This window comes from Enoplosus armatus, chromosome 2 (genome assembly GCF_043641665.1).
Source record: "Enoplosus armatus isolate fEnoArm2 chromosome 2, fEnoArm2.hap1, whole genome shotgun sequence".
Classification (NCBI taxonomy): domain Eukaryota; kingdom Metazoa; phylum Chordata; class Actinopteri; order Centrarchiformes; family Enoplosidae; genus Enoplosus; species Enoplosus armatus.
Window position 1 is genome coordinate 7839414 of NC_092181.1, and position 16329 is coordinate 7855742.

Here is a 16329-nt window from a genome sequence, read left to right on the forward strand (position 1 = left end):
CCCATGCTGATTGGTCGTCGTGACATTGATACTTACGTACATTTAAAAGTAGAAACTTTTTGACTTTTACTCGATTGCAACCCTGCGGATTACGACTACTTTTAAAGGGGGGGGCCTGAGTATAATTTCTGAGAAAAATTTTTTTTCTTTTCACCCCTGATGATTTGATTTACTCAGGCTAGCATCACTATGTGTGGAGAATGGTCCTGTCAAAGTTCTGTGTGCAGACAGCCTGAACTGCCTGCCAAGACAATGACGCCCAGGCAGCTTTATTTATAGAGCACCTTTCATTACAAAGAAACTCAGCGTGCTATACATTTCACTGCATAACATCAAGCGTATGCAATGCAGAAAAAAAAAAATAATAATAATGAGAAGAAACACATTTTCATACATACCCATAATGCCTACACACACACACTCTAACTCTGAGAAAACAGCGAGGGAGCTAAGCTTTAAACGTAGATGCAGTTTTTACAGATCGCGGCTCATCAGGCAAAGCGTTCCACAGGGCAGGTCCACAGTAACTAAAAGCACATTTACCAGCTCCTGGTCTTATCCTTGGTACAACCCAAGACCGCTGCCTGAAGACATAATGAGGCTGATTTAAATAATAATCACGGTGGAGCACGCTGTTGTAGTTGGCCACCGACAAATAAATGTTATCACGGCATCAGTCCGGACATTTTATTACAGTGTTGGTCAAGTTATTACATTGTTGGGTTTTATTTCTAAATTTTCTATCAGGTTGAGTGAAAATTACATAGAAGCATTACATAAAAAAAAAACATTGCTCTGTAGCACTACTAGTGGTCAGAAACTCCACAGGGTCCCTTTAACGACCTAAAAGTATTCCAGTGACAACAGGCTGCATCAGTAAATAAAGTGGGTTTTATTTAAGTTCTGTTTCCAAGCAGCAGATTTACTTCTGACACAAACCCGCACATTTTGCCTTTTGGTATATGTTTTATAACACTTGCGGAAGGACTCTCTCTGAGCTCACAAAAAGTACAGCGCCTTGCTAATGACTGAACCGTGGAATCAAACTATTGCCTTTCGGATACAGCACAGCGGTGTACCGGCCCATCCACTAGCCTTCCCATTACACACCGGGCCAAAAAATAAGATGTGGGCGGTTACCGTTCTTTTGTCACTTTGCCATGTCCTCTAATAAAATCAGCTCATTTTCCTTTTCATATTGATTAGCTCTCCTCTCAGGGTGCGAGTGTTTCGGGGGAGAGGGGGGGGGGTCACACTTCATCTCGGCCCATATCCGAGAGAGCTGACATCTCCCTGCTGCCTGCGCCAAAGATGTCACCACTTTCCATTTATGAAATCTAAGCATATGCTTTGTGGTGACTAGATGATGAAGGCCCGCCTGGCAGCACTGCTTACCCATGTCATGCCAAAAACAACATATGTTTCTATGGTATTTATGGAGTCTCCTCTCAGGAGGCTCCAACCGTGTTGCACAGTGGCAGAACAGTACAGTTCACCGCCCCTGCTCCAAACCGGGATCATTCTCAGTGCAGCGCTTCTCCCCACACCTCCACTTTAATATACTGAGGAAATGATGCTGCCTGTCTGACTCGTTATTGGGCTTTGCATTCAAATTCGTTCTGGAATGCCTCCGAGAGAGACGCAGCAGTTGCTATGATTACAGAGAAATCTCTTTGCAGTTTCGCCGTTTTCCCGCTGAAGGAGCACAAGAAGAGGGCTTTGACTAAAAAGAAGAAAAAAAAAGGGAAGACGGCTGAAATAGGTATCATCTTCACTTTCCTCGTAGCACCTTGAAGTAGAGGTTCTACGAGACTGCAAACCCAAACGGGAGCTCCGCCACAGCTGGAGGTGTGTGCTTCTGTCCCCCACATAAGAGAAGTATTTGAAAATCCTGGGCACGTGAATGCAGCGTCCCCAGAAAGAAAGAAAAAAAAACAAAAAAAACAGCAAAGTCATTACAGCCTTGCAAATGCTGTAATATTCTACTTGAAGGCGGATTCAGTAGTTGCTAGCGATGATGGATTCATTTGGGTTTTTTAAAGGGACTAGGCTGGCTAACAGGCTCATTCCCACTGTTCAATTATTTAAGCCCATGGGTTCAAGAACATCCACATGTTTTTGCACTCGTCATATTTTATTTCATAGTAGTCATCGGGAGAGAATTAATTATTTACAGTGCCGGGTCCCCAGACATTTTCGAACAGTTCGTTTTGTTGGCAGCTATAGATGATTGGTTAACCTCCTCTTGTTCTGTTGCCAGAGGTTTCGCACTCGTTAACTTATATAGCACCGTACCAGCCTGCATCTGCTTGTTGTTTTACTGTAGGTTGTGACATTGCCTTCCTTTTCATCACTGCAAATATAAATACCATTTGACATGAACGGGCGCAGTGTCCCAAGCATCCTTCAGTCTGTTTGTTTACCCATTAGATCGTCAGCAAACCTTCGCTCTGTTTTCGTCGGGTTCATCTGCTGCAAGATTTGCCTCCTTCTGACCGCATTTCCCTCCCCCTCCCCCTCTATTTCCTCCCTTCAGATCCACTGACTACGGCTCCACGTACGAGCGGATGAACGACAAAGTCGGGTCCAAGACCATCCTGAGCTACCTGTACGTCTGTCCAACGAACAAGAGAAAGGTGAGATGCTGCGACTCATTTATTTTTCAGTTTGAAACAGGCCTATATGAGAGACAGACCTTTGTTAGATGTAAAGATATTTCATTTTGGTAAAAAACCAATGGTTTGTTGGTGATTGCACAGCGGACTCATGTCATACTGGCCAGAGCTTTTTATTTCTCTAACAGAAGTACTGTCGTCGTGCGCTCATTATCTTCAATCACTTTCCCAGTTGCAGTTTTTTGATGCCGGGTCATCAGCATCGATGTAACGCAGCACTTCCTGCGCAGGTGTTTCACATTAAAAGCCTGAGATAGCATAGTTTGTGGCAGGCTTTTGACTTAATGCCTCAACTTAGTGAATGCACATCCTCACATGATATCAGGTGTGTGCACACTGAATAGATGCTCCCAAAAAGACTGTTTATTTTTGATTCACTATTTTTAGTGAATGAAAACAGTGTTGCTGTTAGAGAACAGATAGCGGTGAGTATGACATGACTCTTGTTCTACAGATGGAATTGGTGCTGTCGAAATTTACATTATGCCGAATACACAACGTGAGCTATAACATAGAACATACAGGTAATTCCACACCTGCGCAATTATGTTATACCTGGCATCTAGTGGACGTCGTGTTCATTTACAGCATCGCCTCCCTCACGGAATATCACTTGTGATGTGCAAAATGACAGCTATAACGCAGGAAGCCATCCAGACGCGAGTGCTTCCCACATTAGGACGTTTCTGGCAACCACCAAAAGTGGAATTTTAAGGACTTCAGGCCACACGAAAGAAAGAGAGAGAGAGAAAAAAAAAAAGTGTGAGCATTGCCAGCTGCCAACCATCTGCCTACATCTTTAATATGCCTGAGAGTTCTGTCAATTACTTTTCATTTCATTTTTTTTTTTTCGTCTGACATTCTAAGAATTTAGTTTCCTGATCAGTAGATGGTTTGCACTCCATTTTCTACCATCTGCCTCAGTTTTCTGTTAATTTAATTTCATTAAAAAGAAAAGAGTTAAAGAACCTCCCTAACCTTCCTGTTATTAAGGAACCCCCGTTCAGCTTTCACATGAGCTGAACTGAACCGCGCAGGCGACGGATCCCCTTAAAGATTGGGCTCATTCCTGCACCACATGCTGTATAGATCCATCGTACAGGAGACATTCAGAAATCTCAGCGAGCCTCAGGCACTAAATCAGATTTGCCCTCGTGTGGTGAACTCCACCCGTCTGGTGCTCAGAGCAACAACTTGATAGACAAGTGGAATTGTTGCCAAAAGGTCAGAGTGCTGTAAGCAAGCTCAGTTAAAGTAGGAGCCCAGACTATCAGGTGTCCATGTCAGTGTGTTTCCGGTCCAACTATAAACCCCGATACTAATATACCCAGCTCTCGTTAGCATCCCACTGCTAATTACAACAGATTGTATGCATATGGAGCTGATGGGGTTTACGCGGCGTTAAACTGATCTGCTCCTCTGTTAACGCAGAGCTGGAGACACTACCATTATAGTTTTACAGGGAGCTTGACATGGTAATTACAGGCAATTAGTCTGTGAATGTTTTCACCATTTCAACCACAGAAGAGTCTTGAGTCACTTTTGGTGATTGTTACAGTACATGTAGAAAAAGTAGCAGATGGTCGTTTAAACTCGACTACAGCTGAGAGAAAAAGACGAGTGGATTGGCACTTGAAGGGAGACTATGGAACTTTGGAATGAAGAGATAATAAGAAATGGGAAAAGTTGTGTTCATAAATGATGAAATGCACCACATGCTCAGCTCGGTACGCTCAGGGATGTTGCTGCTGAGGTGACAGACCAAAAAGCACAGGCCCTTACTTGGTCTGGTATGACCAGTGCTGTAGCTTATGGTGGCTAACATTAGCCGACTTAAGATTGGTATTGTTGTGAAACGGACATGTCTGAGCGAGCTCGCTGCCTTATTCACACTTCCCTATTTGTGCTACTTGCTTTTTAGCATGCAACAGGGAAACATTTCAGTGTTGTTGTTTTTTTCTTCTTTTAATCGAGCAAGTGAAACACAAAGTAAACATGCAGTATGTCAACTTACGTTTGCTTGTGGTTCCATTCCACGAAAAGGTATAAGTCAGGTTGTCTAATTAACACATCCAGCAGTTAGCGAGCAACATTATCGCTCATTTGGAGTTTGCAAGTCCAACATTCACTTTTCTTTAATGTCAATGATGGCCGCTTTAACTGCCACTTATGGCCACGGTTGCAGCAGTTACATAGTCGTAGTGAAACATGCGAGAATTGTATAAGTGAAAGAGTGTTTTTGTTTAGTATGCAAATGTGTTTTTTTTTTTCCCTCCAGAACACATCTGAAGATGAATACACAGGCCATAAAGAGTGGTCTTCACAGATTCAAAGATCTATGGAATCTTTTAGCCGTAGGACATCAGTGGTAATGATGTGGTAAAGAACCAGTCATGGCCACCCTGATAATAGAGCTGAGTATTTGCGGAACTTGTGCAAAAACACCTTATCCTTGAAAATAATGATTTGGTTCAGGTTGACCCGCGTGAAATGTTGAATAAATAAAAATCCAACATTTGGCATCAACAGACTTACAGGAAATAAAGCATGACTCCCCGTGGGTGAGGAGGACGTGCTGGCAGTTGGGGAGGTGCTCGGGTTCATCAGCCTCACTTTTCCAAGGCCGAGCCAATGTGCTGACCCTGAATATGTTAATAGGATCCCGGGACTGTTGAGCTAAAACCACGTCAGGGTGAGGAACAGATCATAGCTGATTACCTCCCCGTGACTCACTCCTCCTGCCTGTTTTATGTGGAGAAACTGTAATTCCACATCAGGGGCATAGCAGGAATGTGGTCCCTCAGGTCCTGCGTGTTGACGTACTTTTTTGTAGTTTTTTTTTTTGTTGTGCGTGTGTGCTTTCTTCAGTTATATAAGATTAGATAAACTTTATTAACACCCCAAGGAGGAAAAAGAGAATTCACACATCCACAGGATGTAAATAACACCTAGGAACAATACCGTTACCTGATATCAGTTTCCCCAAATTACATTGAAGATATTGGATTCTTTTTTTAACATTTCATTGCATGCATGCTACTGTATAAGTGAGTCATGGCGGCCAAGAACGAGCAACAACCTCAGGAGAATGTTTTACTCTAATGGTTGACCTCTGGCTCTGCTCGTGGGCCGATCCCCTCTCCGCACCTTATCTCTGATCTAATTAGTTCGATTTGCCGTCCCGTAGATGGATGAAAGTTTGCCTGTATGCTGGCTACATTCCTTTTTTTTTATTTGTTTTTTTTGCCTCCTTGAATCTGAGCAGCCCCCCCCCCCCCCCACCCCATGCGCTCTACCGGATAAAGAGAGCCGTCCGGATGCCCAATCGCTCACTGTTAAGATATAATCGCCTGCTGCTCTTTGAGATATTCCCTTCAACCACAATTTAAAAAATGGTCATGTGTCGACTGCGGCGATTCCGTAGGCGCATGTAGAATTGCTTCTCATACATTGTCCAGGAAAAAAAAAAGTCGAAGCGGCGGCCCATTTGCGGTGTCCCATAGTAGATTTGAACGATAGTAATGACATTTAGCGCGGGGGCCCTTTGAAAATGACACCTCCCGTGAATCTTCTCGGCTGTATTTTGATGTCTTTCTCCGAGCTCGGTGTGCGCTCAGTCCTTGAGCGCTTTGACTGAACGGCTGGTAGATTAGGTTAATTCAAAAATAAAGACATGCACAGTTAATGCGCCATTGTGGAAGCAAGACAGTGAAAACATGATAGCTAAATGTGGGTGATTAAGTCCTGATCCGTGGTTAATGAGCATATTGCAGCGACGACTCTCTGTTAAAGCCGCCCGTCAAAGACAGACTAAGCTCAATTGATCTGGCGTGACATGATTCATTTGCTGCAGGGTGTCTCCCTCCTTCCGTCTCTGATCCATACCTCCACTTACCTCATGATCCGACAACTAGCGGCTTCTATCTCTGCGCTCCAGCTTATGCACAGCTCAACACCAGGCTGATAAAACACAACGGTTATCCCTCCAACCTCTATCGATCTGGTATTGTTACCCTCCTCACTCGCCCTCTTCCTCACAAAGGCTGAGCGGAGGCTGTGAGGGAAATCTTAATCACCCCTCGCTAATGCCATCGGTCACTGTGATTTTGGAAGTGAGTAATTATTGTGTGAGGGCGATTGTTTTTAGTAGGCAGGAGAGAAATTGGCCACTGCTCCTGTGCCTGCCTTTGTATTGGCTTCCAGTTGGTTGGGAGTTCTTTTCTAATCTCAGAGGCGACAGGCAGAAACTGGCTTGTTACGATAATATGTAAGGTTGGGAAATAGCGTGGCTGTTTTCACACTTACATGGTAAATGTGATAATACTTTCCAGGCCCCGTTCCCAGTATTAAAAGAGCACACTGTGAGGCTCCCTGGATCGAGGATTGAGCAAAAGATGAGCTGAAAGCAACTGCAATTGATGGCTGTTGTTACACAGAGAGCATAGAGAGGGAGCACTCATTGCTCAGTGCAAGGCTTGAATAGAGAGCAAGGGTAGATTTTAATATGAAATGTACAGCACAGTGCAGACACCTCTTGAAGGCATTTCTGCTTTTCTATTTAACTAAAAGTCCTGACAGTTGACTCAAAATAAGGCACGGCGAAATGTAATTTCCCATTCCTAATAGACTGTGTTGCTTACGATAATAATATAGAATATGATTACCGCTTCGCAACTGTAAATTATATCTGACAAGCCCCAAAGACACTGGCAGACACCAGGAGGCCTTGGCGGGTTCACAGTGACAGGTAATGAATGGCGGGATTCGGCGAGCCCGGGCCAATGAGAAATCCAGGGTGGGTATTTGCTGCCTGTTTATTGGTGCTTAATGAAAAACAATTTATCTAAATCACCACCAGGGAGGGGTTCCCGGGTTAAAGCTCTGGAAAGAGAGCGAGCGGTTCTGTCAGTGACAAATGTGCTGCTGTTTTTCCAATTCAAATGGAATTGACGGGAGAGAACACAGCCATTTAGGCCGCGAGCGCGGCCAATGCCCACAATTCCCCCGCATAATCCTCGTGGAGGCGTGGGTGTCGTCGGTCAAACCAGATGAAAGACTCAACACTAAGAGATAAACATTTAAAGCTCCTTGTTTTCATATTAACAATGAATAACTGAGAATGTGAAAGGGGGTTCACTCCTAGCGACAAACCCACAGAGCATCATCACCCAACTCCCCCCCGGCTCTACGGAGTCTTTTCAGAGTCTTTTTAGCTCATTGTTTTGGTTTTTCTGGACCTCACACTCGGACCTACCTCCCTACCTGCCCGCCGCCAAACAGCTTAAACAGTTTAAAAAGGAACGAAAAAGAAAGTGAATATTGGACTTGCATTCACCGGGTCGCTGGAAACCCAAACGTTAGCGATGCCATCGTAATGTTGCTCTGTGTCTGCTGGATGGGTAAATACGCATATGGTGATGGTATGTCAGTGTTGTGTCCAACTGTTCCTCTGGCAAAAAAAATAAATAAAAAAATTCATTCAGCTTTAATATTAAGAAGAGACACTGAAGGATTTTGCATGCTAGCTTATGGGCTCAACTTGGCTCCTTTATTATTTGTTGCTCTCCCAATATTGTTAATGATTGATAAGAAGGGGGGGGGGCAGTTTGAAAGAACACCTCCATTGGTCAATGTGTAATAATGCAAATCCCTATTGTAGCTGTTTAGCTCATAGAATTGCAAATCATCCAGTTAAATGTGCTGACAATGGATTTTTTTTTTTCCTTTGGTCAACATTTGAAATAGTAGAACCTTTTGACACGAACACATGTATTCAACAGCATATGTCTGATTCAAAAGAAATGCAATTCTCTGAAAATACATTAGACACCTATTCAAACACTTCTTCTTCAGTCGAGGAGGAGTTCCTGTGACCATTTGATCCGCTTCCACAAAGACTCTAAATGTCATTAGCGGAAAGAAATGTGCATTGTGGAATTCCTGTTCTTATTGAATTCTGTAATAACTGTGATAGCTCTGGCAGAAATATTCCAAGCATGAAATTAGGGCTTCTGCCACTGTGGCACTGTTACATTTGAAATTAGAATTTTATTGGAAGGAGAAATGCTAAGAAATGACAAGGACTGGCTGATAAAAGAAAATAACATACTGTATATGCAGGTTCATGCATGGCTGCTTGTTCCCTTGTTGTTACAGGCACCTAATTGTAACTAGACTATTAGCTCCACCACCCTTATACATGTATATTTTCTGTTTCGGTTCACACACCATTCCACCTCTTGTTGCTGTGAACAACCTTGATCTTTATTTTGGAGGGACATGATGAAAACCCACAAGCCTTCACCCCAGAGTGCACAGGAAGAGCCACAGAGCCATGGCAACAGAGGCGCCAGAGTCTCACTCATGAAATTAAGTTGGAAATACAGCGGAGCTGTTTGCCAAGCAGAAGCCTGACGGGTGCCAAGAGCCCGGCCTTTTCTGCTGACACTGACTCCCGCCTCTAACATCCCTCCTCTACACCTTCTCTCATCTCCCTGTCTTTCCACCTCTTTACTCAAACTCACCCATCAAATCCTTTCTCCTGCCGTCTTCAAAAACCCATACCTGCTCCCCTCACATGTGTGCGCACCCACCTACCCTCCCACTCTCTCTTCTCCCGGCTCTCAGATTATGGTGTTGACAGATCCGGAGTTTGAGAGCAGCGTGCTCATCAGCTCTGATGAGGGAGCCAGCTACCAGAAGTTCCGCCTCACTTTCTACGTCCTGAGCCTTTTATTCCACCCCACCGAAGAGGACTGGGCCCTGGCCTACAGTCACGACCAGAAGGTGAGATTGTGCTCGATGTCCTGTCTCTTTGCTCTCCTCGCCCCCAATCAGCGGCATGTGATTTACTTAGAGCCGCCTCCACCTTTGTGCTACCCACAGTGCGTACTCACAAAAGGCCTGTAGTCTTCGTCAATTAAGCTAGTTAGCTGACGGTAGAGCATTAATTCGTTTGCTGAACGTGAGTCTTGTTGAATAACGCAAATTCTAAAATTGTGGCGTGAGCCTTTGTATGAGACAGGCTATCATTAGAGACAGGCCTTTATGTCTATATCCACCTGTTATTGTGGAATATATTATCATATTTTAGGAAGAGGCCTTTGGGTTTTTCAGATCTGAGCCCATTTGCACTGTAGCAGTGGTTTTGGTAATGTTTCCTGTCAATGCAAACTAAACACTTTCTCCATTGTTCCACGTCACAGTCCTGTTTGTTGGTTCATTTAGTCGCGTCGAGTTTAAAAGAGCACTCCTACGATTTAGCATTGTTCTCCTACGGCAGTATCAAAATTGATGCAGCAGAACCAGAGATATCGGTTTTTTTTTTTTTAAATTTATTCCACACATTCTTCTTCTTTGTCGAAACCTGGCTTCTACATTACCCGCAACGCCACTCGACCGCAGACAGTTCCGTCTGAGATTCGGGTGTGGTAGGCTAGTAGCATCTGGCGTAGCCTCGAGCCTCGAGCCTCAAGCGGAGATGAGGAGCGGGCTACAGAGGCCTGGCAGGCTCACTTCTCTCTAACCCCACACCCCCAGATTTGTTTTATTTTCAAACTTCGTCGTCCTCAGCCCCAGCCGGCGTTGACTCAAGTGACACTCGAGGCAGTGTATCAGACTTCCCACAGCTCCCTCTGGAGCCCGCAAAGCCTTTATACAACTTTTGTTTGACAGAACTCCCCAACACTCTGATGTGCAAAATTGGCGGCGTTCCCCTTTAAAAACAGATTTCCTGTTTCTGGAACGCAGGATTCCATTTAAACCTAAGTGAATATTTATTCCTGTTCATTATTATTTAACGTCATTCCTCATACATGTTGAATTGTCCTCCTGCCTCTAAACAAAAGGGCTCATTTTTGTATGTTCAACTGCTGTGCACTCCCTGAAATAATACTTTAGGGCTCAGGCAGCTTAGCATTTTATTGGAATTATCTCATTGTCTCCATTTCACTCACAATTAGTGCCACCTGAAAGGAACCGGCTTTAAAAATGATCATCAGAAATGTACAAACTTTCATTGTGCAACATTAGGGGTAGTAGCTTAACATTGGAAAAGCACAGTGAAGGATAACCAATCAGAGTGAATTGACGGAAGTATTTCTGTTAAAAAGTGGAGCTCTTGTTGTACTGATGGAAATGTACACAATGCTGTATGCACCCTCACCGTGAAAGCACCAGTCCCGGCTTTACTTTGGACTGGCCCTATTTTGTCAACTCTTACGGTACTTGAGCTCCAGCTTTTATTTCAGAGGTGATGGTGTATATACACACACACGACATGAGCCAAAAAACAGCATCAGTCACTGAAAGTGATTCTCAGTCTCCCATGATTTCGTCTCCATCACGGTGACCTTCACTGGTCTTTGTCACACAGCACAGAGCGCCGTCTTCACACAGTGCTCTAAGATTGTACCCAGCAAAGGTCTGCCATTAAGGTCAATGACTCTGACCTGAGAGCCAAAGCCATCTCTCTGCAGGGGGTGAGGGGGGGGTGATGATTGTTGAACAGGGGTGGCTGAATCAAACCTGTCAACGATGAAGCCTGGAAAAGGTTGTCACCGCGTGAGCCAATATCAGGCTTGGATTCACAGTATCTAAGAGTATCTAGGAGTTCAAAAAACAGGTGGGTGAAATACAAAAGGACACTAGGAACATCGCTGGACCACTTAGCACAAAGGAAAAAGACAAAGAGGGGAGGACACAGGCTGAATACACACACAGGTGAGTGACTAATGAGGACCAGGTGGAACTAATCAGGGCGGGGGACGGTAATCACGAGGGGGCGGGGAAACGCACAGGGGCAGGAAGTGAAGTGTCTGCGACGGGGGGAGAGGTGAGCAACACAAAACAGAACACATGGACAAAATAATGACGAAACAGACAAACGAACAGGACGAGGCGTTACACCGGAATAGATTCACCTGCAGATAATCAATCCTCTCCCATTCATTGGCATCTTTTTTACTTAAACGTGTTATATTTCGTGGATCTGTTCACTCTTGTTTATTGGGTAGCATTTATGATTCGCTCCTCTCTCGCCTCACATCTACCTCGTATCTAAATCGTATTTTTCGCAAATGAGCCGTTCGGTCTCAAGGATCATAACTTGCGTGTGAGCTCCACTACTTTAAAGCTCAGCGTGACATTTTCTTGCTGCCGCTGTTTCAGACTGCAAGAGCCACTATTAAGAGGAACAAGGTGGCCGGGTTCAAGAAGTTCAAGTCCCTGTGAAGTCTGGGTAGGAGCGTAGTTGAAAGAGAGGTGCCTTCCGCCGTCAGCCAAGGTTCTGGGCAAACCATAAAATTATTCCGATGGATTGCAAGGAGCAGAAACGGCTCATCAGTCACAGCCGTTACATTACGGTCTCTCCTAATGTTAATTAAAAGCAGCCCTTAGCGCCTTACATTATCTATAAAAATTACAGCGTATACAAAATATGAGGTGCGCCTGACTCGCCCATGAAATAGACTCACAAGATCAATGATGGCGACGGCTATTGATCTCCCTGATTAAATGCATCTCAGTCATGAAGGCGGGACGCACATCAAGCAGAGTGAAAGGCTCAAGAAGACGGAGCCGGCTGAGACTCGGATCTGGCAACTCCACATTAACAAGGTAGCCGGGGTCAGCTGCACGCGCGCAACGGAGATTACAGGCCTTTTGGAGGATATGACTAACGTGGCTATAATTTGCATCATCCCTAGGACACCTTGGCACCCAAAGCGAAAAAGGCTCAGGCGCGATTACCACCTCTGCTAGACCCGCTTTCACTGCACTCCCGAATGTGTCAGCCACGCGCCTCCACCGCCTCCACGGGGGCCGTTGTTCCACAGAAAGAATATGTTCTTCGTCTGGCTAGTTAAAAAGAGGTTTACACAGATATTATTGGTTGCTTAATTCGACCTGATTTCCCCCAGCAGCCTCGACACTTCATCTCGACCGTTGAGCCAGCAGCGAGAAAGCTTTAATATGCTCATTTTCAGCTTGTAACCGGCTAATAGTTTTCAGACTGGGTCACTCTGAATTTAATCAGCTGTAAGTCGGTGCTTAGCCGTGGTTAAGTGCAGCCCCGAGGACTTAACTTTGAGGCAGGAGTGAAACTCTTTACCGAGACATCTGAATCCGTGTCAGGACAAATAGGCTGGAGCGAGGTATTTGTTGTAGTTCTTGATTCTCTTTTATGACTTAAAAAGAAATTACATTCAGGTCAGTCCCCTCCTCGAGTAAATGGAGGTATTTTTAGATTTAGAACTCTTATTGACCTTTTCCCCGGCTCTTATCTCTCGGCTGTGAGGGGTTTTGTGTGGAGACAATTACTCATTTATGTAGTCCCAAGTTGGCTTCTGCGAATAAGGCCGATGTTGCTGCCGCCAAGTGAGTGAGTTATGTAAACAGGCAGACGCAGATGAACAGTGGAGGGGAGAAGTTCCACACATAGAATAAACAGGAGTTGTTGCACTGTATTCCCTGTGAACCCTCGGAGCTCCAAGTAGACTGGGTGTTAGGGCACCTTGCCCAAAAATCCTTCCTTGTTTTTTTTTTGCCTTTCTTGACAATTCCTCACTCGTTCGCGAGAAACTTTCCTGCCCCCGCGTGAAAACTAGAATATGTCTAGCGTTGGCAGATAGTTAGCAGCATTGGAGGGATACTGCAGAGAAATACATTCCCTCCAAAAAAAAAAAAAAAAAGGAAGAAAGAAGATAAATATTTCCCTTTATGTCACTCGCAGTGGAATTTGTAAAGTAGGTTTCCACCGCAGCAGTGAATATTACCGTACAGCAGCTTACGCCTCAGCAAACTTGAGAGACAAGGCTGTGACTCTCTAATGGACTGCGCAGTGATTAACTCATCCAATAATTGCCTCAGAGGCACGAGTACAGTGCACTACACTGTAATCAAACATGGTCTCCAATCGTCCATTTCCTTGTGTGAATATCTGACCTGTAACAAAATGGGATATCTCTCCAGCAACTATTTGTCATTAACCATTATGATCTTTATTACCATCGTTGTGATCCCCGCGATTCCTTGTGATTTTATTAAAGTAGTATTGCACTTCCATAATAGCTGTGAGAGAAAGAGTAAAAAGAGTGTCCGAGATGTCCTGACTTCCAGTCCCTAGTGAAAAAAAAGTGTTAAAAGTTAATCCTATACTTCCCATAATGCAACTTGATAGCATCTTTTATCGGACTCATAACTGATTTCAAACTCCCAAGGCTTCCTTTTACCAAGTCTGACAGTCTGCAGGTAGGCACCGCAGTGCTTTCACTCGTGCTAAATGCTAGCATCAGCGTGCTAACATGCTCACAATGACAATGCCAACGTGCTGGTGCTTAGCAGGTGCGGTGTTTAGCTTAGCTTAGCTTGGTTTGCGCGCAAACATTTGCCAATTATCGCTGAACAGAAAGTGCAGCTGAATATAATCTAAGCGTCATGAGCTTTGCAGGTGTTCAATCATAAACCAAGTATTGAACAATGTGGATATTCTTGACCTGATGATGGCGTTTGATTAAGTGATTTGATTGAAGTTGAGCGTGATGAAAAGTTTCATCCTGAGGGGAAAACGAATGCCCCAGTTTACCATGCCGAGACCTTCGGCTTAAAACCACAAATGCCGACGTCATGGTGGCGTGAGAGGAAAATTCAGGGGATCACCAAACAAGTCACCAGACTTGACAAAGAGACAGAAGTGGTACTTTTAGCGATTATGATTGACATTTGACTTTAAAATCCAGTCCTAGATCGTGCTGGACTATATAAGCATGGCATATTAAATGATTTGGTTTCAGCTTTTTCCACAAACAAATCCATGACTGACATATTTTTTTGTTTTGCGCTCATGTTCTAAAAATGTGCCTGTCAGGCGCCTGCCACCTCTGAACAGCAGCCTGTCGCACGCGAGACTCAGAAGGTGTATTTCCTGCTGGTCTGCTGCAGCCTGAACCTGCCTCCAGAAAACACAAGTTGAGCACATTTCACACAAATTGAAATTCCCCATCTTCACATTTCCTTTGAACCCCTGGCAGCAAACAACCAAACTTGCACTTTAGAGAAACAAAGAGGGCCACCAGTGTATATTCACATTCAAGTGTTGAGTTCAATAAGGACAGCGCCTTTCATGGCTCTGCTCTAACCTCATAAAAGAGCCGCCCTCACGGAAATGTAGTGCGTATTCACGCTGCACTGCAATTGCATTATCCTAAGACGGTACACAACAAACCATAGGTTCAGGCAAAACATTTATTTGTTTGTTTGTATTTCCTCTGGAGGAGCGGCAATCTATTAAGGCTGCGGCCGCTGTAGCAGGGAGCGTCTCAGTGGTTACAGCAGCTATATTACTGAGTCTGAACTTGAACCCATATGGGAATCAACCAAAGGTTTCCATGGCACTGAGTTAGCAGCCTGCTACATACAGAGGTATTAATACCATTAGTCAGGTGTCTTTGGCAGGTTAGCTCTAGATGGCGGAACGAGTGTGCTGTCATTAGTGTTGAAAAGAAAAAGAGGCACAGGCAGGTTTGTGAAAATGCACATTCACTGTCAAACAGAGTAAAATCAAAAAACATCATTACAAGATGGGAAACTTTGCAATATGAATTTATGAAAAAGAGCGAGATAGCGCGAGATGACACCGGGTCAAGCGTGGCTTGATTTATCAGGGAAATGTTTGATTGTGGTTTTGTGTTGCGTCTGGCATGATGAAACAGGGAACCGAGCTCTGAAATCAAAGGGAAATTATGGATACAGTGCAGCGCTGACGGCTTCATGGCAAGGAGAGGCAGGCAGAACAGATGGAGTAACTCGTTCTGATGGAATGGCAGATATTTATTGTCACTCCATTGTCAAAACAGCAGATGGAGGTGTGCTGCCAAGCCGGCAGTGGAGTGTATCAACAGCAAGGAGGAGAAGAAACTTTTCTGCTACTTGGTAGCCCTCGCTAAAGATTATACTTCACACTTATAACTCATGCATAACTACGCACGTTGTTTTTTGCGTTGCTACCAAATGCCGTTATTGCACAATTGTACAAAAAGAAGTGGAGGCAGGGGGGAAAGAGCTGCTTCGTTCCACCAGGTGGGAAATCAAAAGCGTTTATAGCTGTTTTCCGATGTGCCACATCCAAAGGCAGGGTGAAAAGCCAATCGTCTTAGAGAGGGCCAAAACACGATAAATATTTAAATACGGGGATTATGGCTCACATTTTCACACGGCCTCTCCCGGAAGGCATCTAGAGTGTAGCACTTGTTTCAACACAGGCTGTGTAAAGAATGAAAAAAGGAGGGCGGGGAGGGGGGGGCTTAAGGAAGAAGCGCAGCCCCTGCTTTCTCTCTCGCGTCCGCACACTTGGCTCGCCACCGCCCGAGGTGGGATTGTCAGCTTCGGAAAGTCACAGAAATGGGCTTCTGAAGCTGTTCGACTATCCCACAGGCAGCTTAACCCTGAGCAGATTAACCCACCCATGCCACCTTGACAGTTTCAGACGAGGCGAAGGCCACGCTAACTCGGGGTTACAGTGGGGTTTCTTCATTGTCTCCGAAGATCAGGTGAAAGTTGTACTCTTCCCTCAAGGATGACGGTTTCGAGGTAGAGGCCAGCCTCTTCGCCCTCTGTAAACGCCTCGTGTCCTCTGAAGGTGTTTAGGATTCACCAGCTG

General features: G+C 44.7%; 1 protein-coding gene across 2 annotated transcripts in view; it reads left to right on the forward strand.

The window, feature by feature from the left end:
* sorcs3a (sortilin related VPS10 domain containing receptor 3a) overlaps positions 1 to 16329 on the forward strand; it is a 179942-nt gene that overhangs the window by 101292 nt on the left and 62321 nt on the right. For both annotated transcript variants that reach the window (XM_070925792.1, XM_070925801.1), the window contains 2 exons: positions 2537 to 2636; positions 9303 to 9461. In XM_070925792.1, the coding sequence (XP_070781893.1) occupies positions 2537 to 2636; positions 9303 to 9461 (259 nt within the window). The remainder of the gene's footprint in view (positions 1 to 2536; positions 2637 to 9302; positions 9462 to 16329) is intronic.